Below are 22,482 nucleotides of genomic sequence, written 5' to 3' on the forward strand. Positions count from 1 at the left end.
ATGAACTTGTATTGTGGATCGTTTCTCCATTGCTGGTTTTACTACTTTTGTGGTGTTTAGCTGGGTTTTTAAACTGTACTTTAGTCCTTTCTGAGATGGTACACCACTTTGGAGAAAAGGAGTCAGTCGGTTGATTAAAAGAAACACACATTTTTAGTGCGAGGATACAGCTATACAGGGATGGTGTTTGGGGTTGGCCGTGACTTCACACGTTAATGCCTGTGGGGTCTTGCGGACCCCCACGACCTTCCTTGGTGCTTTTCCCTCCAACTCGAATCACTTGATAGATATTTTATTAATTTAAAAACAAACCCAGAATGGTTCATACTTCTCTTAATTGTAGCACCAGAAAATGTGGTGATGGCTGTTAGCTTAGATGGTTTTAGAGGGGGATTAGACAAATTCTTGGAGGAGGAAGGAAAGGAGGATAAGTCTATATGGAAGTGGATGCTGAACCAGATATGCATTTGGTCTGATACAGTCATAAGAACATAAGGACAGCCCTGCTGGATCAGGTCCGAGGCCTATCTAGTCCAGCATCCTTTTCACACAATGGCCCTCCGATGCTGCCAGGAAGCCCCCAGGCTGGAGGTGGCCTATAGCCCTTGAATTGGTAGCCATTGATAGACTTGTCGTCCATGAATTTATCTTAGCCCTCCTTAAAGCCATCCAGGCTGGCGGCTGTCACCGCATCTTGTGGCAGAGAATTCCTTAGGTTAATTATGTGTTGTATGAAAAAGTAGTTCCTTTTGACGGTCCTAAATTTCTTGGCAATCAGTTTCATGGGATGACCCCTGGTTCTAGTGTTATGTGCGCACGAGAGAAATTTCTCTCTCTCCACACCATGCATAATTTTATAGACCACTATCATGTCTCATCTCAGTCGGCTTTTTTTTCTAAACTAAAAAAAGCCCCAGGTATTGTAGCTTTGCCTCTTAAGGAAGGTGCTCTAGGCCCCTGACTATCTTGGTGCCCTCTTCTTCACCTTCTCTAGCTCTATAATGTCCTTTTTGAGGTATGGTGACACAGTGCTCCAATTGTGGCCTATAGACTTGTATAAGGGCATTATGATATTAGCAGTTTTGAATCCCCTTCCTAATGATCCCTAGCATGGAATTGGCCTTTTTCACAACAGCCAGACATTGAGTCGACAGTTCCAATGAGCTGTCCACCATGACTCCCAAGAGCTCTCTCCTGGTCAGTCACCAACAGCTCAGACCCCATCAGTGTATATGTGAAGTTGGGTTTTTTTGCCCCAATGTGCATCACTTTACACTTGCTAACATTGAACTGCATCTGCCATTTTGTTGCCCACTCCCCCAGTTTGGAGAGATCCTTTTGGAGCTCCTTGCAATCTCTTCTAGATTTCACCACTCTGAATAGTTTGGTGTCATCTGCAAATTTGGCCACCTCACTGCTTACCCCAACTTCTCAAGCGTCTATGAATACATTAAAAAGCACTAGTCCCAGTACAGATCCTTGGGGGACCCCACCTCTTACTTTCCTCCATTTGGAGAACTGTCAATTTATACAGGAGAGGAGAGCTGGTCTTGTGGTAGCAAGCATGACTTGTCCCCATAGCTAAGCAGGGTCTGCTCTGGTTGCATCTGAATGGGAGACTTGATGTGTGAGCACTGCAAGATATTCCCCTCAGGGGATGGAGCCGCTCTGGGAAGAGCAGGTTTCAAGTTCCCTCTCTAGCTTCTCCAAGATAGCGCTGAGAGAGATTCCTACCTGCAACCTTGGAGAAGCCACTGCCAGTCTGTGAAGACAATACTGAGCTAGATGGACCAGTGGTCTGACTCAGTATATGGCAGTTTCCTATGTACCTACCCTCTGTTTCCTGTCCTTCAACCATTTGCCAATCCACACATGTACTTGTCCCCTTATCCCATGACTGCTAAGTTTTCTCAAGAGTCTTTGATGAGGAGTTTTGGCGAAAACATTTTGAAAGTCCAGGTATACAATGTCGACTGGGTCACTTTTATCCACATGTCTTTTATTTATTTCCAAAGAATTCCAAAAGTTTGGTGGTGGCCATGCTGGAGAAGTGCTGTGGCTCCATGTAGAGTGTCTGCTCTGTGTACAGAAGGTCCCATGTCCAATTCCTGGGTTCTCTAGGAAGGTCTTGGATAGATCCTTGTTTCAAACCCTGGAGAACTGCTGCAGTCAGTCTATACAGTTCTGACTAGGTGGACCAATGGTCTGACTCTGTATAAGGCAGCGTCCTATATCGTTCTTCTTTTCATTTTGAGGTGTTCAATTGAAACAGACAAAACAAAATTGGAGTGGCTAACATTTCCTTCTCTAAACTGCTGCATTGTGTTGCTCAATGAGAATTCTCAGCATGCTGGGGTCATTTTGACCCCTAACACCTTGTTTGGGTATTGTTTCACCTTCCCGTCTCAGGGAAAAACTCCTATAACATTTTAATGCAACCCTCCAGTGAGACCACAGATAAATCACCTGCTTTGTTCCTAAGTAAATACATGAGTATGAAGTGGGAAAGGACTAAGAGAAAACATTTTTTTCCCTTTTTAAAACTGTTTTGGGGCATTTATGACCCTCAAAACTTAGGAGAGATAAATAAAGTAGTAGCTGTTTCTTTTTGCTCCCCTTACATTGAGTTTGTCACATTTAATATTACTGTTGCATGTGTGTTTCTGATGGTGTGGTTTTGCTTGGCTTTTAGCCTTCTGTCTTGTGTGGATTTTTTAAAAAGTGACCTTTGAATGTGTCATATGGTACAATTACATAGAAATGTTTGCACTTCTGTGGAAAATATTTCCCCAGATCTAATGTGTGGAGTGATGGGTAAACAGTGTTTACTCTTTTGCAGTTTAAACTTAATCTGAGAGCCAGCTTTTCAAATTCTCCCTCTTATACTTTGTTTAGTATTTTACCACTCTCGAGTGTTCTGCGAAGCTTCTGGTTTTGTAGCCTTGGCCGGGGACCTCATTCATGGTATCTTTGCATCCAGAGTTCATGCCTAAGAAGTCCTGATCATCACTCAGCGTTCCTGACTGTGAAGAAGGACTCTGTGTGTTTACACGCCTTTATGCACTGAACATGTGGACACTGCCATAAGACTGCTCCTTCTGTGCATGTGCAGCATACACTGAGGGGAGGGGCTCTCAAAAGTGTTGTCCAACTTCAGCTCCAATAATCTGCAGCAACAATGTCCGACTCTGCCCGAGTCAATACTTGATGGGGGCACTTTTGGCGGTAGTTACAGCAGTGAGTCTTTTGGGATAGGCTCCACCAACGTTGCACAGTTAGATTTAGGAACATAGGAAGCTGCCATATACTGAGTCAGACCCTTGGTCCATCTAGCTCAGTATTGTCTACACAGCCTGGCAGCGGCTTCTCTAAGGTTACAGGCAGGAACTTTTCTCAGCCCTATCTTGGAGTTGCTGTCAGGGAGGGAACTTGGAACCTTGCTCACATTTAGCCTCTCATTCAAATGCAAACCATGGTGGACCCAGCTTAACAAAGGAGACAATTCATACTTGCTGCCACAAGACCAGCTCTCCTCCCTTTGCCAGCAAAGCTGCTTACAAGTGGAGTATTCTGCTTTGTAAACCAATTCTCATGGAGAAGAGATTTTACTCAAAATGTGTCGGGATCTACTCTTTAATCTACTGCTACTGTACTGTTCCTGCTTCCTTCCTCAGTATTAAACCATTCTTCTTTACAAAACTGCTCAAGCTCTGTCAAGTGCCTTGGGGAGCGTTGATGGACAGCAGTCTTCAAGTCATGCCACAGATTTTTCGATTGGATTCAGGTTGGGGCTCCAACTGAGCCACTCAAGGACATTGGCCTTCTTGTTCCTCAGCCATTCCCGTGTAACTTTGGCTGTAAGCTGTGGTTCGTGGTCATGCTGAAAGATGAACTTCCGTCCCAGTTCCAGATTTCTTGAAGAGGGCAGCAGATGTTCCTCGAGGACTCTTCTGTACTTTCCCTGCTTCTAATCTGACAAGTGCCCCAGTCCCTGCCAGTGAGAAATATCCCCATAACATGATGCCACCACCAGAATAGGGATGGGTTTGTGCCAAACGTAACATTTTGCATTCAGGCCAAATTGTTCTATTTTACTTTCATCAGACCATAGATCATTTTCCACATGGCTACAGTATCTCCTGAGTGTTCCTTTGCATATAGGAGAACCTCATTATTCACGGTTCTCAGACAGTGTGGTGTCATGGTTAGAGTGCTGGACTAGGACTGAGGAGACCCGAGTTCAAATCCCCATTCAGCCAGGATACTTGCTGGGTGACTCTGGGCCAGTCACTTCTCTCTCAGCCTAACCTACTTGTTGTGAGGAAGAACTTAAGTATGTAGTACACCGCTGTGGGCTCCTTGGAGGAAGAGCGGGATATAAAATGTAATAAATAAATATCCGCGGGGTGTCTAATAGACACCTGTTTCCAGTATCCACAGATGTGATCGGGTCAAAACCCATGTGTATCCACGGTTCCTAGAGGACTGGGAATGACCGTGGAGGTCACTTCCATCCTCCATTTTGTCTCAAGGAGCCATTTTTGTGGCTCGTTGCGTCCCAAAATCAACTTTTTCTTGTGATTTTTCGTGGTTTTCGGAGGCATTTCTTGTGCAGGGTGGTGGTGGTGGTATTCCTGGGCACATGGGGGACTTGTGGAGCATGCCACAGTAATCACCGGTCCATTTGGAGACATTTTTTTTAAAAAAATGTTTCCCTCCACCCTGGGACCGAACTTCCCTGTCCCCATAGTCATAATGCTTCATTCCTTACGGTTCTGTTCCTTGCGCTAGTAGACGAGGAACTGAACCCCCACAAGTAACGATGTTCTCCTGTACATCAAACGGGATTCATGGTGGGCTTTCTTGAGTAATGGCTTCCTTCTTGCCCCCCTACCATTCAGGCCTGATTTGTGGAGTGCTTGAGATATGGTTGTCACATGCACACTGTGTGATCTGTCTAAGCCACGGAAGCCTGTAGCTTTTTCAGAGTTGCCATTGGTTCTTCCCTGATTAAGTCTCCTCCTTGCTTGCCCATCCAGTTTGGAGGGATGGCCTGGTCTAGCTAGGGCCTTGGTGGTGCCATAAACCTTCTATTTCTTAACAGTTGTCTTGACCGAGCTCCGAGGGATATTCAAGGACTGCAGTTCTTTTACACCTATCCCCTGGGCTGTGCCGTTGGGCCGGAGTTCTTTTGACAGTTCCATGGTGCTTGTAATTGGGTATGACTTGAAGATGGCTGTCCACCAATCCTCCCTGAGGAGCCTGATAGAGCTTGAGCAGTTTTGTAAAGAAGAACGGTTTAATATTGACAAATCTAGGTGTGTCAAGTTGGTGGAGACCTCTCCCAACAGACTCACAGCTGTCATTGCTGGCAAAGGTGCTTTCACCAAGTATTGACTCAGCGGGATGCAGACTTTCCCAATTGTTACCTTTTGGTTCTATATTTTGGATGTTTGCTTTCCCCCACAATAAACACATTTTGTTTCCTTTGAAAGGTGTGGAATATGGTGTGTTGATGAGTGGGGAAATGCCTCATTTAAATGCATGCATGTCTGACAAAAAATGTGACAAATAATCATGGTGGTGTAGATTTCCTGTAGGCACTGTATATATATATTTTCGCCATCAGCTCTTGGAAGAGCAAAGAGGCATTATCTCCTTGCAACAATGGTATGTTCAGTTTATATTGATCCCCAGCATCCCGCCCTCCCTCTTGTGCAGAGTTGGGGCTTCGGGAAGGCTGTGTGTTCTATGCAAGGGGGATGCTTCTGAGATTTCCCTGCAGAGGCTGCATCAGGAAGTCCTGGCTGTCTTGGGCCGTGTCATATAGAACAGGGATTCTCAAACTTGGGTCCATCATCATCCATTGTGGTGATAATGGCCATTCAAAGGCCATTGTGGCTGGGGATGATGGGTGTTGTAGTCTGACCGCATCTGGGGACCCAAGTTTGAGAAGCCCGGGTGAAGACTATTATTAAAATACACTTCTACACCATTCTCCTCTATGCCAAGCCCGTGGTTGCATTTTCTGCTTAGCAGTAGCAGTTGAAATGATACATCTCTGTTTTTCTCCATGGCAGCTCACCAAGTCTCACCGGCAAGGTCACATGGTCAAAGTAGACTGGCTGGACAGACTGACCTTTCGAGAAATCGAGATGATCAACGAGGTAGGTTGTTGCGTCTGTCGGACTTCAAATGAGCTTTCAGACCTGGCTCATGTAGAAACCTTGGTGTCCTGGGGAGCCCATAATTCAGGAAATATCCACGATTCCTTCTCCTTCTTTCCTTGCCTTAAAAGATCAGCCCAGTCCTCTGGCTAGTGATCTCTCCCCCACCTCCCAACCTTCTATTCTGAGGAATCCCTGGGGTTTCTTTGTGAGGACATCAGTAACAGTCTTGTCTGAAAAAGGGATTACCCACCGATTGCTGAACATCAAGGGAGTGTGTTTGTGTGTGTGTTAGGGGGCAGTCTTAGGACAGGTAGGGTGAAACTAAGACCTAATAGGCTTGCTTGGGTGAACTCATGTTACAAACCACAGCAGGGCTGGGCATTCCTGGTCCTTGAGCTGTTGTTGACCTACAACAGCTGGTGAGCCAAGGTAGCCTACCCCTGCTCTAGAATATTCCCCAGAATCATTTTCAAGGTGCTCTGGTTCCATGGCACAGGCTCAGGAGGTCCTTGCAGACAAGCAAACATAGCAACTGTTTTCTGAAGACAGGACACGCATACCATTCAACGGCATTATTTAGCACCATGAGGCTTCAGTGCATCAGCCATGGGTACATGAGACATCCTCCATACAGTCATTGTACATGTTTGTTAGAAAGCAGGGCAAGGGGCTTGAGAAGGATGGATGTCCACTTCCTGCAGGCCGTTGTTAGAGGGCAGGCCTGTACAGCTTCAGACCCACCCAGTCACACACCCAGCCCACTAACCATGTATTTGTGTCTTGCCAAGTGCTTGACGACCATCCTGTTGTTGCTGTCTTAGGAAGGCAGCGAAACCAGGGCGCTTATTAAATCAACCTAACTTACTCTCTTGATCTAGAATTCTTAGCCACTCCCCCAACCCCCTTATAGCATAGAATGCATGTTCAGGAGTTCAAGCAGGTACAAGGAACTCATGGATGCGGGGGGTGGCATCTGCTCCTAACCTAACAAGTAAACAGTAGGCCTTTTAGCCCCAGTTCTGGAAAAAAGTGTGCCCATGCACACACTGACACCATGTGGAGGCAGGTGTTCCTGGTGCTGCTAGCTTCGTGCATTACCTGCCATTTCCAGTGCCAGGTGTGTGCGGATGCCCAGAGGGTGGGAAGGAGATGCAGGGAGCAGTGGTTCCTCTAATTTTTTTCATCTCTGTGTGGAATGAGTTTTGTTCTGGGCGGCAGTATCAAGGCAGTGTGCGTGCATGTGCATTCAGAGTGGGGCCTTCCTGATTCAACCTGAGCAGGATCTAAAATGAACTGAGCGGACATCCAAAAACTGGTGGGCACACACATGCGTGCATGCTTTAGAGGGAACAGTGGGTGGGAGCAGGGGGGATTTGATTTAAATCAAATCTATTTAAATTACGATTTAAATCACTAGTCAATAAGACTAGCTTTAAATCAAGGTTTTTTACATAAAGACTCATTATTGCTGGTATAATCTTAATATTCACAACCAGATGAAGGTTTCATTTTTGGAATAATAACTTTTCAGATTAGTTACAGTTGTATCAAAAATTACTGATTTGGTTATTCTATTAGAAATACATAGATAATTATGAAATTATTGCGAGGTGAACTGTCTCCAGTTTAATAGGTTAATCATTCATATTTGGACAACTTTTCTGCTGTACTTTACTGAAAGGAGAAAAATAGTCATTACCTTAATAACAATGTAAATAGTTTTATTTAACTAAAATAATAACATTATAGCATATGTATTCTTGTATTTGCTTAAACATCCATGTTTGTTAACTGATGTGGTTAATCAAAATATCTAAAAAAAAACCCCTTAGACTGACTATCAGCCAGGTCCACACATTAAAAAATTAAAATACTGTCTTCTGTAGTTCACTTATCTTCATCTCCTTGTTTGTTCATAATCTGGAAAAGAAAAACAAGCTTTCCTCCTTTATCGGGTCCCAAATGATTTCTCAATTTAGAATGAATTAGTCCAAAGGAAGAGGATATTCTTTCTATGCCAGCAGAAGAAGCTACTGCTGTTAAAAGTGAAATCAACAGTCTCTACATCCAAGTGCTTAATAAGTGATTTCCACCAGTTCACTGGTGTTACTTTCTTTAAACCATCACCGGCAAAGATATATTTCTTGTTATATATTGTTATTTAACAATATTATATATATATTGTTAAATAAGTTTATTATAGTTGGCATTACAGATGGATGATTGCTGGATACCCACGTCATGGCTAACTCCTCTTCTTCAGCAGTTAAGGTTTGACCCTGGTACCGGATATTGACAATATTTGCAAGAAAATGAGCTGGAGACCGTGCTTGTCTCATTCCTTTTTTTAATGCTTGTAATTTAATTCTGTCATTGTGCAGTTCTGTTTTTAAGTGCTCACTCAGTTCCTTCCAAATTTCAACAGCATCAGCAGTAAAACAGCTATTTCTCCCTCGAAGTAGGAGGTCACGGCTCATAAAGGGTTAACTTCCACTCCTTGCTCCCGATAGACAGGAAATCTCAGGTGTTTTTCAAGTAGCTGAAGTCCGTCCCCCTTCTCCCAGCATGCTCAGGTGTGATTCCCCAGTTCCTTCCTGTCTTCGCTCCTGATCAGACATACACCTGGGCTCCTGCCCAAATTCTAATCTGGATCCTCAAACTCCATCTAACCAGTTGGCCAATTCTATGGCCTTATGCCTGATTTGGCTCTGTACGTCATTCTTAACCTGCCTGGACTGGGCATGTGGGGGTGAAAGCACTATGTACTCCCTAGCTATAGCATGGGACACTGGGCCCATGTTTACTTGGATGATATTCTTCAGTCACACAGTTGTCTGGTGGATGGGACCAAGAACCAGCTCCAGCCATTTCAGGATTCTCAGCATATCTTCAACATTTCTCTTAAGCTCCAATGTTGAGGATTTTGGCGGTAACAGTGCCATCTATTTTCTCTCAATTTTCTTCCCAAACTGTCATCAGAATAGGCCAGTTCTTGATATACTGCTCAAAACTGAGCAGAGTTCTACAGAGTTCCATCTAACATCTTGTGGAAGCGTTAGCTTGGTTCCACCCATTCTTTTCAGAGCTGCTGCTGCTGCAAAATGATTGCTATGGAAGTATTTAGCAATTTCAACGACATTTGTCTTTATTTCTGGAACACTGAAGTCTTTGGCTAGGAGGTGCAGCAAATGAGCAACCATACTGCATGGTACTGCAGCCATATGCTGTTAGCTTTGTATTCTCTTCATGCTCTTCTAAATTTCTTCTCATTTTGGATACATTTGCAGCATTGTCTGTGACTAAACTGAGTACTAGACATTTGAATTTTTGTTCACATGTTATTATAGCTTTTGCTGATATTCTGCTGTGTGTGTGCATTTCCTGACGTATCAATTGTTTCTGCAAGAAAGACATTCCTTTCTTCTGAAATACAAGCACATACAACAGGATCATTGTGGACATTCCTCCACACAGCAAAAATGTTATAAAATAAACATACAGAATTGAGAGAAAGACCTCTTAATCCCATTGTTCCTTTGCAAATCTACGTACATAGAATCAACCCTTTACCTCTTAAGTGCTAAATTTCAAGAAGTTCAATGAATAGAAGATTGTTTGGAGTGGAATAGATCTGTACAAGGAGCCAAGGGTGAGGAGGGAGGGGCAAGCACTAAAAATGAAAGTGAAACCTTTTGAGCAGAGTAGCAAGCAGACTACTCCACAAGTCTTGGGATCTTCGTGTGGATAGACACACAATCACAGTTTTGAGAACTGTGATATAGCAAAACCAAGCATCTGTGATAATATCTTCTAGATAGAAAAACTTCCCAAAATAATCTTACAGAAACCTTTGGAAGAGCATGACATTATGAATGGATTAATGGAATTCATTTACCAAAAAATTTAAACATTACATATATACAGCCTCATGCTACATAATTAAAAACTAATCCTTATTTCATGATAAATAAATAACCTTTGGACTATAATGTATCTTAAATAGAAAACTATCTTTAGATAGATTTTTTCCTCAAAAAGCATTTTATTTGAAAAGTCTGATTTAATTTTTTAAATTCCGATTTAAATTTTTTTTAAAAAATCATTTATTTTTATCCACCCTGGTTGGGAGGGTTCTGCGGGAATGCCAGGGAGGAGCACAGGGAAGTCTGGGAACTAGCTCCTCCCAGCTCTTTGGATGTTGGAACGATAGTTCCAAGAGGTCACTCCACAATTCCCCAGTATCCCTCTGCATTCTGGTAAAAACCCTCCTTTCATGGTAAGGGAAGCCAAACTGTGACAGTTCCTCCCCTTGCTTCATGCGTTCATAAGAAGCTGCCATATACTGAGTCAGACCCTTGGTCCATCTGGCTCAGTATTGTCTACCCAGACTGGCAGTGGCTTTTCTGAGGATATAAGCAGGAGTCTCTCTGAGCCCCATCTGGAGATGCTGCCAGGGAGGAAACTTGGGACCTTCTCCGTGCAAGCCGGCAGGTGCTCTTCCCAGAGCAGCCCCATCCCCCAAGGGAAATTTCTTACATTGCTCACATATGTAGTCTCCCTTTCAAATGCAAACAAGGGCAGACCCTGCTTAGCAAAGTGGACAATTCATGCAGCGGAGAAATGCTTGATGAACAAGCAGAAGATTGTCAATTCGAATCCCCGCTGGTATGTTTCCCAAACTACGGGAAACACCTGTATTGGGCAGCAGTAATAGGAAGATGCTGAAAGGCATCATTTCATACTGTGAGGGAGGAGGCAATGATAAACCCCTCCTGTATCCTACCAAAGAAAACCACAGGGCTCTGTGGGCACCAGGATTCAAAATCGACTTGATGGCACAAGACAAGCATGTTACACACTTTGCCTGAAAAGGGCTAAATAGCCCTGGTGGTGAGGGGTTTGTAAATGCTGCTGCAATTGCAAAAAATGCTACTCTATAAATCAGGAAGGAACACTGGTTATTTCCCCATGTCATGAAGAAAATTTCCAGACACCAACATTCCCTTCTCAGTACATTTATCTGTATGTTCCCCCCCCCCCCTCCTGCTTTTTTTACCATTTCAGAGGGAGAAGCGAAGTTCTAATTTTATGTACTTGATGATTGAATTCCGCTGTGTGAAGTGTGAAGACAAAGAATATGGGATAGTATATTACGAGAAGGTACACAACATTTGCTCGTTTTATTTGTTTTTATTTAAACCACCAAGCAAGTAAATGTATGTTTTCTCCTGCCGAGATGCAATATTTTCCTCCCGGGATAGCAGCAGACAGCTGCCAGGTGGCAGAAGCGTTTATGTACATGCAAATCGAATGCTGAAGGTGCAGCGTGATTAGAGGCTGCAATCATTTATGTAATGCACTTCAGGATTACAGGATTTTAATAAGCGATTTTTAAAAGTCTTTGATGTATTGTCTTATTCCTCCTTTGTCAGTCTTGTCCCGGCCACCGAAATCAAAGCAAAAAGCACTCGCCCTAAAACTTCTTACCTTGCAGGAATCTTTTGTGTAAAGTTTTCTTTGATTAGCAGGTTGGACGCCTGTTCAGTGCTGAACTGTTTTGGCCATGTTTTGTAGTCACACGATCAGATTTCTCAGGTGACAAAGCTATATAGATAACGCCCCAGAACAACCTGTGGCCCTCCCAGATGTTGCTGAATTACAACTCCCATCACCCCCCGCTGGCAGTTTATTGTGGCTTCGGATGGTGTAGATCAGGAACATCTGGAGGACCACAGGTGGGGAAACCCCTGCCTTAGAAGGCAGGGTTGACATTCAGAATGACTTGGTGAGAATGGAAAACTGGGCTGAGATGGGCAAAGTGAAATGCAGCATATGCGGAGTTTTGTATCTGGGCAAAAAACCAAACCACATTCATAGCAATGTTATGAGAAATAATAGCTGCACTTGGCACTCTTCAGACCTTGTCTGGAGTACTGTGACGGTTCTGGATGCCACACTCGGAGGTCATTCACACGATCAAAAGCTGTGTTCTACCCAGGTTTGGGTAGCTGTGTGTGCTCCCAGTTTTTTGTTGTGTGGAAGCCAGGTCGGAGGAAGACCTGGGTAGCTTTTCCTCCTCCCTTGCTTCCACACAACCAAAAATTGGGAATACACACAGCTGCCAAACCTGGGTCGAACACAGCTTTTGATTGTGTGAATGACCTCAGTAAGACTGATGTAGACACATTTGGGAAGAGTTCAGAGGAGAGCACCAAAGATGGCGAAGCTTCTGGAAACAAGCTCTCTCAAGCAAGACTGAAGGAACTGGGTATATTTCACCTGGAGCAGGAGAGGCTGAGGGGAGACTTGATAGCACCTTTCAAGTACCTGAAATAAGAGGAGAACCTTAGACATGTCTTAATGAAGGGGTGGGCAGACTTCACCCTCCGGTGTGTTTGGCCTACAATTCCCATAATCCCCAGCCACAGTGGCCAGTAGTAAGGGGTTATGGGAGTTGTAGTTCAGCAACAGTTGAAGGGCCAGGTTTGCTCAGCCCTGTCTTAATGGTAAGGCCTGTTGGACACAGTTGCTTAGGGAGGTACCGTGTTTTCCCCAAAATAAGACAGTGTCTTATATTAATTTTAGCCCCCCAAAATGCACTAGGGCAATTAGTGGTACATCAGAAATTACTGCTAGGTCTTAATTTTGGGGTAGGTCTTACTTTCGGGGAAACAGGGTAGTAGGCTCCCCTTCTCTGGAGGTCTTCGAGCAGAGGCTGGCCAACCATATTTGGGGCTTCTCTGGCTCTAGAACATAGGAAACTGCCATATACTGAGTTAGACCTTTGGTCTATCTAGCTCAGTATTGTCTTCACAGACTGGCAGCGGCTTCTCCAAGGTTGCAGGCAGGAATCTCTCTCAGCCCTATCTTGGAGAAGCCAGGGAGGTGACTGGAAACCTTCTGCTCTTCCCACAGTGGCTTCATCCCAAGGGGAATATCTTCCAGTGCTCACACTTCTAGTCTCCCATTCATATGCACCCAGGGCAGACCCTGCTTAGCGATGGGGACAAGTCATGCTTGCTACCACAAGACCAGCTCTCCTCTTGATTTTGTGCACTGGTCAGAGGGTGGACTAGATGACCCAAATGAGCCCACCAATTAGGATTCCATATTATGGGATGCTTCTCCTCACCTCCCTGCAAAGTCTCTTACTTTAATGGAAAGGGGCTCTGTGTGTATGTTTGCGGGTGCGCATGTGCTTAGGTGAAGGGAGGAGGAGAGGGCTCCTTAACCCTTTCCTTGCCAGCCCTTTGTTTTCTCCGAATCGCACCCCAGCCGCTTTTCTCCCTGCGAGGATACAGGTAATTTGGCCCTCAGGGATGGTGTGGTGTTGTGAGTGGGACGCTTGACTTTGACCAGGGTCAGCAGTTGACCAGTCAGCTGTTTCAGGCATTAATTTTCCTACAGCAGTGACCAAAGAGAGAGAGAGAGAAGATACAGCTTGTTTTGCAGTTAGCAAACGTCTTTGAAAAGACCGCAGAGTCTTTAGCGCTTTGTTGAAGCTTTACAGGTTATCAGGTCAAACCATGCAGGGGCTGCTCTTCCCCATAGCATGTTGGAGGAATTCAAGGGCAAATTGACTCCTGGGCACTTGCAGCCCAGGAGAACTCGAGGCAAAAGACTCCAGAGAGGAATCGGGGTTGTGTTCCTTGTTCTAATTCTGCCAGCTTAGGATGGTGATGTGCTGCTGGTGGGCAGTGTGGGGTGGTCTGGCATGAGATGGCAGGGAGACATTTAGCCATGGTGGGGATGATGGGAGTTGTAGTCCAATAACATCTGGGGGTCCGAGCTTGAGACCTTCTGCCCTGTGCTCTTATTTTTCTTTCCTTATAATGTTGTTAACAGCACAACCCTCAGTGATTTATGCTAAAGCACCTCCTAGAAATAATCTAAATAAACTCATTTGAAATTTAACTCATTTGAAATTTTTAAAGAAGTGTGTGTGAATGAGAGAGAGTGCGAGCATGCATGCTCTTTAACACAAACAGGTGTGTATGTTGCCTTAAAATGTTAAGGATAGTGTAAAGCCACCCAATGGTGCAGCGGGGAAATGACTTGATTAGCAAGCCAGAGGTTGCAGGTTTGAATCCCTGCTGGTATGTTTCCCAGACTATGGGAAACACCTATATCAGGCAGCAGTGATATAGGAAGATGCTGAAAGGCATCATCTCATACTGCGCAGGAGGAGGCAATGGTCAATCCCTCCTGTATTCTACCAAAGACAACCACAGGGCTCTGTGGTCTCCAGGAGTCACACCGACTCAACAGCACACTTTACCTTTTACTTTAATGAAAAAATACGATTTTTAGAGTAGTCATTTTGTAAACTCACCACTTGGGGGTGCTCTCACAAATTCAGTTTGTCATTTGATACTTTGGGGGGGGGAGTTCTGTGTGATAATTACTCTATCTTTTTTTTTTTTAAAGGGTGGGAGGACTGATAAGGAATTAATACCCTGTTTCCCCAAAAGTAAGACCTACCCTGAAAGTAAGACCTAGCAGTAATTTCTGATGTACCACTAATTGCCCTAGTGCATTTTGGGGGGCTAAAATTAATATAAGACACTGTCTTATTTTCGGGGAAACACGGGTAAGATGACACTTTTTTGCTGGCCCTGTTTATATATCCTTGGCACAGCCTGACACCAGACCAGCTCAGAGAAAGTGCAGCTTTCTGCATTTCGTTTCTTTCCATGCCAGGAAAAAAGAGCTTGTATGTCAAACAGCTATTGAAGACAAAGGAGTTGGTCTTCAGTAGCTGCTCATAGGAGTTTTACTGGTAAAAAGGAAATTGAGGGGCAGCCCTAAGAGTTAAAGCAAGCGGAGGAATTGTAAAACTAAATTGACTCTTTGTGGAAATGTCGTGTGTTAATACTGCTCATAATTCACAACTCTGTTTTGTAATTCCACTAGAAAATGATTGCTCTGAATGTAGCTGCAAATGTGGCGCTTGTTAGCTTCCAAGCACTTGATTTGGTGACTGATGTCAGTCTGGGCTGGGATCCAGAAAGCCATGCCACTGGTTCCTGGTGTTCAGAGGGGCTGTGTGATTGTGTTTCTCCGACAGCAACCCCCTCTGACTGGTGGGCAACTGATTCTGAAAGGCACCAACCAAATTAACAGAGAAAAAAAGAAGTGAAAGGAAGGGATACAACAGCAAAATGAATAAAACTTTTTTTAAAAACACGCATCAGAAAACCTGCTTACACAAATGGGTTTTTGCAGCCTGTTGAAGTGGGCCTTGCCGGTCTTGGAGTCCAACCCCCTGCTCAGTACTGGCAATGGCTGCAGCATCCCTGACAGACAGCCACCCAGCCTCTGTTTAAAAGCATCCAGTGATTAAAGTTAGGGGTGTGCACAGAACCAGTTCTGGCGGTTCTGTTTGAATTTGAGCCAGATTCAAACTGGCCTGCTGGCCCGCGAGCCACTTCCAAGTCGAACCAGTCCCCGGTTTATTCCGAGGGTCGAACCGGTTCAGAACGGGTTCGATCTGGCTCGAAGGGGCATGTTGTAAAGGGAAATCAGGTGAGGATTCCCCTTTATAAGCAAAGGGGCAAACCTTGCCTGCCTAAAGAGAATTCCTAATAGGCACAGCAAGAGGGCACCTCATAGCCGACCATGTGAATTCCCCTTTACAAGCATGCCCCCCTTGAACTACCGAACTGGTTCTAGAACTGGGGCCGGTTCGGCTCAGCCCTGCACCCCATTTTGGGGGGGTTAGGTTCAGTTCAAGTCTGAACCAGACTGGTTCTATTTGAACCAGGTTTGAATAGAACCAGTTCTGCACACCGTTATGAAAGGCATCTAGGAGAACTCACCACTGCACAAGGCAGACTGTTTCATAGCCAAGCAGCTTTGACACATTGGAAATTCCTCCGAATGTCTAGCCTAAATCTGCTTCCTTGCACGTAGCTGCACTGGGGAAACTTGGGGATTTTTAGAATTGCTCTCTTGCACTATTACGCTCTTGGGCAAATGTTTCCTGCGAAACATGTGCCACATGTTGTGCACTGATGATGATGATGTTCCACAGGTTGTGCACTGTTGTTGCGCATGCGCAGTGTGCATGAGGGTGCCAGCCATGGACTTCCAAATGTGTGTTCATTAATATCTTACTATTTTTTGGCTTGTGCATATTTTTCTTTTAAAAAATATGAGGTTGACATATAAGGTTGAATGGTCACTGTGCTCATTTGAAGAGACAGAGGATTAATAGCGGAGTGTTTCCGTCTTGTCTCAGGGACACATTAAATAGCACTGACATGTCACACTGCTCTTTATAACCCGAGAGTCTTAATGCGACTTTCTGAATAACTTTGTCATCTAGGACGGCGATGAGTCATCTCCAATTTTAACAAGCTCTGAAATTGTTAAGGTTCCGGATCCCCAGATGTCTATGGTAAGTAATTTTCTGCACAGTGCATTTCATGGGACAACAAGGAGCTGTTGGGCCAGGGAGGGAGTGTGTGCGAATATACAGATGGGAATCCCAAAGTTGGTTATACTTGCTGTTTAAAGAGTGTCGATGACAAAATAGCTCTCTCTCGTGTGTGGTCTTTGAGGATGGTTGCTCTAATACTGCTGCGTTGCTCTTGCTGAGGATTTGCCACCTTTGGGTCCCCAGATGTTGTTAGACTACAACTCCCATGATCCCCAGCCCTTGGCTCTCGTGGCTGGGGATCATAGTTGTGGTCCAAAAATACCTGGGGACCCAGGCTTGGCAGTGCCTGGTCGCCTTTGTGCAACCTCATTGTGACCTGACTGGCATTAATTCATTATCTCTCACTCACTCACTCTCTGATAACCAGGATTAGGCAGTTGATGGTATGAAGAAGGTTGGGTGTGGAGGACAGTAGTTTTCAAGATTCTGCCCCCCAAGATTGCTCCCCAAAGAGTTTTCACTGCCACCACCATCCATTTCCAGGCTGGCTGGCTGCCCAAGAGCTCCCTGGAAACCCCCCACCAAGGGAATGTTTAGGCATATCAGCATGAGTTCCTTCCCTGAAGCTTAGGTATGTGTGATACAAATGCACAAAGACCTAAGAAATACTTCATGCATCTGACGAAGTGCACTTGGTAGCAATCGGGGTGGCCCAAGTTACTCATCCGAGGCGAGGTCTAAAAATACGGACATAGGAAGCTGCCCTATACTGAGTCAGACCTCTGGTCCATCTAGCTCAGTATTGTCTACCCAGACTGGCAGCAGCTTCTCCAAGGTTGCAGGCAGGAGTCTCTCTCAGCCCTATCTTGGAGATGCTTCCAGGGAGGGAACCTGGGACCTTTTCCATGCAAATTAGATGCTCTAGCTAATAGAATAAAATGAAAGATGGGGCATACCTGCTGAAAACCTCTGGCTGTTCCAATGACGGCATCTTGCCGCTCTGCTGTTGTCCCAGCGGCCATCTAGTGGATCACTGTGTGGATCAGGGTGCTGCACTAGAAGAATCTTGGGCCTCATCCATCAAGGCTGTTCTTATGAAAGGACCGCCCCATTTGCAAAACGTGTGTTAGATTTTAAAGTGCCTGTAAAGGGACTCTGCTGCTTTTATCATCTTGATTGCATTTAAAAATAATAATTGCTGACTTTTGACCACATGGAATTTTTGTTTGAAGGAAAACTTGGTGGAACGCAAGCACCACAAGTTGGCTCGGAGTTTAAGAAGTGGACCGTCCGATCACGATCTGAAGCCCAATGCTGCTACTCGAGATCAGCTTAATGTAAATGAGTACTTTTTTCCTTTGCATCTTAGCCTAGGGAGCCTGAATTCTGTGCCAAAAATGAAAGCGGAATTCTGCCACCTGCATAGAGAATGGAAATCTAATAGTGTTTCACAGTTTCTTTTATACTGCATTATTTATTTTGCATTTTTAATTGTTTGTTTAAAGTCCTGGGAAGGGGCAATAAATTGAACCCTCTGCCCCCATCCATTGAAACTTATCCAGCCATCTCTGAGGCTTCTGAGATTTCAGCAGCAGCAGCATCCACACACTTTCAAACTTCTCTTCACATCTATAAGGGATAGAAACTTGTTTTTAAATAAACTGAAAGCTGAGTTTTTCAGGAAACCAAATGGCTTCATATTCTGTGATTCTGCAGAATTGCAGCAGACACTCAGCCCCAACAAGGGGACACCCTAATTTTAGATTTGCTGAAAGAGTAGTTTTTAACCATTTGTCCCCAAGAAGTCATGGAAATGCAAAACCACAGAAGAGAAATGATTGGAGTTGAACTCAAGCTGCTTGTAATATTACAGGAGGCTGGTGGTCAGAGGGAGTAAAGCTCCGATTTCAGTTTATTACTATCACTACAATTATCTATATACTGCTTTTCAACAAATGTTCTCTAAGCAGTTTACATAGGAAAGTTAGATGAATAAGTAAATGAGATGTCTCCAAAGGGCACAATCTAAAAAGAAACATAAGGTAGATCTTGGCACCAGCCACTGGAGGGATGCAGCGCCGGGGCTGGATAAGGCCAGTTGCTCTCCGCCGCTAAACAGACCACTAAACATCACCACTTTAAAAAGGTGCCTCTTCGCTCAGTTAGTAGGGGTAGGATTGAAATGAGTCTCTGCAGATTCGAAGCATGACCATCTGAAGCAGAGGCAAAGGGTTCCAAAGTAAGGAAGGCAAAGTCACGTAGAGACCAATGATGGTTAATAAGGTTCCTTTCATTTCTAGAGATGTACATATCAGGCGGTATAAAAATATGATTAAATAAATAAATTTCAACTGGCTGGTGTGGAAGAGCTTCTTGCTAGATTGTGCCTTGTGGTGGATGTACTCTTTCATTCTTTCTTTCTTTTTAGTAGCTTGCTTCATGATTATTAAATCTACCATTATCTCAGTCAGACTTCTTTTAAAATGTGTCCATTTCCCCATTGGGTGGCAAGACCTTGGATTTATTTGGGTTTTTTTGTTTTCGTTCTTCTTAGTTAGAGGGAAAGCTAGGTTTCATTGTCCAAAGCTAAAGCTTTTAAGAAGGATGGAATTCTTTAACACTCTTCTTCAGATGCGCTCATTTTTAATCCCACTCCCCAAACAAAAGACCAGAGGGAGAGAAAGAAGTGGCTAGAAACTGCAGCAAAGCAATACATAAGTGACCTCTTTCTTAGATCATAGTGAGTTATCCACCAACGAAGCAACTAACTTACGAAGAGCAGGATCTTGTGTGGAAATTCCGATATTACCTTACCCATCAGGAAAAGGTAAGCTTCAAAATTGTATTTCTCTGTTACACTGCTCTCTTGATGCCTTGGATTTCTTTTTATATTCCTTCATTATCTCCTCCTCTCTCACAATCTCACTGCATTTTTCCTCCTCCTCTGAGAACCAAATTATTTATTTTGGTTTTACGAGAACTAAGATTGCCAAAATTTCACCTAGAACTTGGGTCCTATATGTTTTCCACCCTGCAGTTTGAAATTGCACAGAGGATGAAATATCGAGGTATTGTAATTAGGTAGAATAAAATGATCCCCGGATGTGCAGAGAGGTAATTGAATAGGAGAGTAAGATCTTTTTTTACCCTTTCCATGGCTTTTGAGCAGCCTTAGTTAAGGGTTTGAGCTGGTTCAGTTTTGGAGCTTTCTAGAAAGTCCTTTGAAGAGATGGTTCTTTCAGTATGTATCAACAGTTTTGGTTACTACCTTCTGTACAACAAATATTTATATACTGCTTTTCAACAAAAGTTTCCATGGCGGTTTACATAGAGAAATAATAAAGATGGATCCCTGTCCCTGAAGGGCTCACAATCTAAAAAAAGAAAGAAACATAAGATAGACACCACCAAGAGCCAAGGGAGGGATGCTGTGCTGGAGATGGAGAGGGCCGGTTGCTCTCCCCCTGCTCAATAAAGAGGATCACCACTTTTAAAAGGTGCCTCCTTGCCCAGTTATTGGTGGGGAAACTTACTTCTGGTTTTTCCCTTGGAATCAATAATCCCAGGCTTTTTAAATGTCACAGCAGCATAGAGGAGTTATTCCGCTGGCACTGCTGTCATGTCTAAAGCAGAGATTCTCAAGTAGGGGTCTCCAGATGATTTTTGGACTACAACTCCCACCGTCCTCAACTGCAGTGGCCAAAAGGGGTGATGGGATTTGTAGTCAAACAACATCCGGGACCCAAGACTGGAATCTCCTGTTTAAAGAGCGATGCCATTTCATCACGCGGGCAGAGTTGAATCGATTTACCGGCCTGGACGTCTATACATGCACAGAAGAGCGGCCGTGTGACTGTGGTTTTTGTTCTAGGCTTTGACCAAGTTCTTGAAATGCGTCAACTGGTACCTTCCGCAAGAGGCGAAGCAGGCCCTGGAGCTCCTGGGCAAGTGGAAGCCCATGGACGTGGAGGACTCGTTGGAGCTGCTCTCCTCTCACTTCACCAACCCGACTGTGCGGCGCTACGCAGTGGCCAGATTGCAGCAGGCAGACGATGAGGTGCGGAAAGGCCTGCTGTGTCATCCTCTCTTTCTAAACCCCACGTTCTGTAGGGGATTGCTGTGGTGCAGTGAAGCTCTAGGTTCAGATACCCACTGATCAGTAAGCTTACACGGAGTGACCTTCATCCTGTACTACAAATCCCATCATCCCCCTGCAGCAATACGTTGCAGCTGGGGATGATGGGAGTTGTAGTTCAGCAGCAGCTGAAGAGCCAAGCTTGCCCTACCCCTGTCCTGGGCTGCAAAATGGGGCTTGGGGAAAAGCTTGTATGCCTCTCTGAGCTCCTTGGAGGAAGGAACGGTAGACTGGAAATTATATGAAATCATAACAGCAGTGACTCTGCACTGGGAGATATTAACCCCCCCCCCCGCTTTTAAGTGGAATTGCCATTAGTATGTGGTTCCAGGGCACCATTTAGGGTTGGGCAGTGGGGAATATCGTCCTCCATACCTTCCAAGTGTTTCAGAGGTCACGTGAGGCCATTCCCACAGTCAGAAACTCTGTTCTACCCGGGTTTGGGAGCTGTGTGTGCCCCCAGTTTTTGGTTGTGTGGAAGCAAGGTAGGAGAGAAAGCTGCATAGTTCTTGATAGTGTGAATGGCTTCTTATCTCTAAGCCAAGGCTGCTCACCTTAGGCCCTCCAGCTGTTTTTGGACTAAAGGTAAAGTGTGCCTTCGAGTCAGTGTCGACTCCTGGCGACCACAGATCCCTGTGGTTTTTCTTTGGTAGAATACAGGAGGGGTTGACCATTGCCATCTCCCACCCAGTATGAGAGATAATGCCTTTCAGCATCTTTCTATATCGCTGCTGCCTGATATAGGTGTTCGGGAAACATACCAGTGGGGGATTCGAACAGGCAACCCCTGGCTTGCTAGTCAAGTCATTTTCCACTGTGGCATTAGGTGGCTTTTGAACTACAGCTCCCACAATCCCCAATCATAATGGCCAGGGATTATGGGAATTGCAGACCAACATCTGCAGGCGGGCCGAAGTTGAGCAGCCCTGCTCTAAGCCGTTTATTGATTTTACAGTTCTAGGGACTGTTGCAAACATGTCAGTGGGTGTATGTATTAGGGGTGCATTCCAAAGGCACACTTCACTTTCCCGAGTGGGGTAGGTTGAAGCAGTCCTCCCACCAGGGGTGACCTTTTCATGAGGCAAAGTGAGGCAGTCTCCTCAGGTGGCAGATTATTGGGGCACCAGCAGGGTGACCATGCACCCCCCCACCCAAATCACCAAGCTTAATTTGACCTTCCGAGCTTTGCAGGGAGAAGAGAGAAGACTGCCCTCCTCTCCTTGCCCTCCTTGCAAAACTTATAAGAAGCATTTGGCGCCTTGCCTCAAGCGCCACAAGAGCTTGAACCGCCTCTGCTGGAATCTGAAATGGCACCTCTGCAGGACTCCCACCCACCCCGCCTTCTGTTCCTGTTCAGTGTTCCAACATAAATCCAGAAGCCTCCGATCTGTTACATGCATGGCCTCTTGTACAGAGGTAAACATCTCCATGTTTGTGGGCGCACACGAGCTTTGCAGTGGGGAAGCAGCTTACCTAGGGAGCAAGAGGCTGTGAGTTCAAATCCCTGCCGGTGTGCTTCCCAGATTGTGCTTAGTAATTATATATATTTGTAGTCGCCTATATCAGGCAGCAGAAATAATGGAAGGTGCTGTAGGTGGATGCTCACTCACTTCAGTGAGAATGGTGAAGGCATCATCTCACAATGTGCGGGAGGAGGCAATGGTAAACCACTCCTTTATTCTTCCAAGAAAACCACATGGCTCTGTGGACTCCAGAATCGACACTGATGGACAAAACAATCTTTCCTTTCCTTTCCTTTAAAAGAAAAATATTTTATCCATTGCTTATATCTAGTA

General features: G+C 44.8%; 1 protein-coding gene across 2 annotated transcripts in view; it reads left to right on the plus strand.

Moving 5' to 3' along the window:
- PIK3C3 (phosphatidylinositol 3-kinase catalytic subunit type 3) overlaps positions 1-22,482 on the plus strand; it is a 148,827-nt gene that overhangs the window by 23,822 nt on the left and 102,523 nt on the right. For both annotated transcript variants that reach the window (XR_008317552.1, XM_053301985.1), the window contains exons 5-10: positions 6,081-6,167; positions 11,235-11,330; positions 16,498-16,569; positions 17,784-17,888; positions 19,286-19,378; positions 20,423-20,608. Coding sequence is in view for 1 of the 2 variants with exons in the window: in XM_053301985.1 (XP_053157960.1) it covers positions 6,081-6,167; positions 11,235-11,330; positions 16,498-16,569; positions 17,784-17,888; positions 19,286-19,378; positions 20,423-20,608 (639 nt within the window). In the remaining variant the exon portion in view is untranslated. The remainder of the gene's footprint in view (positions 1-6,080; positions 6,168-11,234; positions 11,331-16,497; positions 16,570-17,783; positions 17,889-19,285; positions 19,379-20,422; positions 20,609-22,482) is intronic.

Source organism: Hemicordylus capensis, chromosome 2 (assembly GCF_027244095.1).
Source record: "Hemicordylus capensis ecotype Gifberg chromosome 2, rHemCap1.1.pri, whole genome shotgun sequence".
Classification (NCBI taxonomy): domain Eukaryota; kingdom Metazoa; phylum Chordata; class Lepidosauria; order Squamata; family Cordylidae; genus Hemicordylus; species Hemicordylus capensis.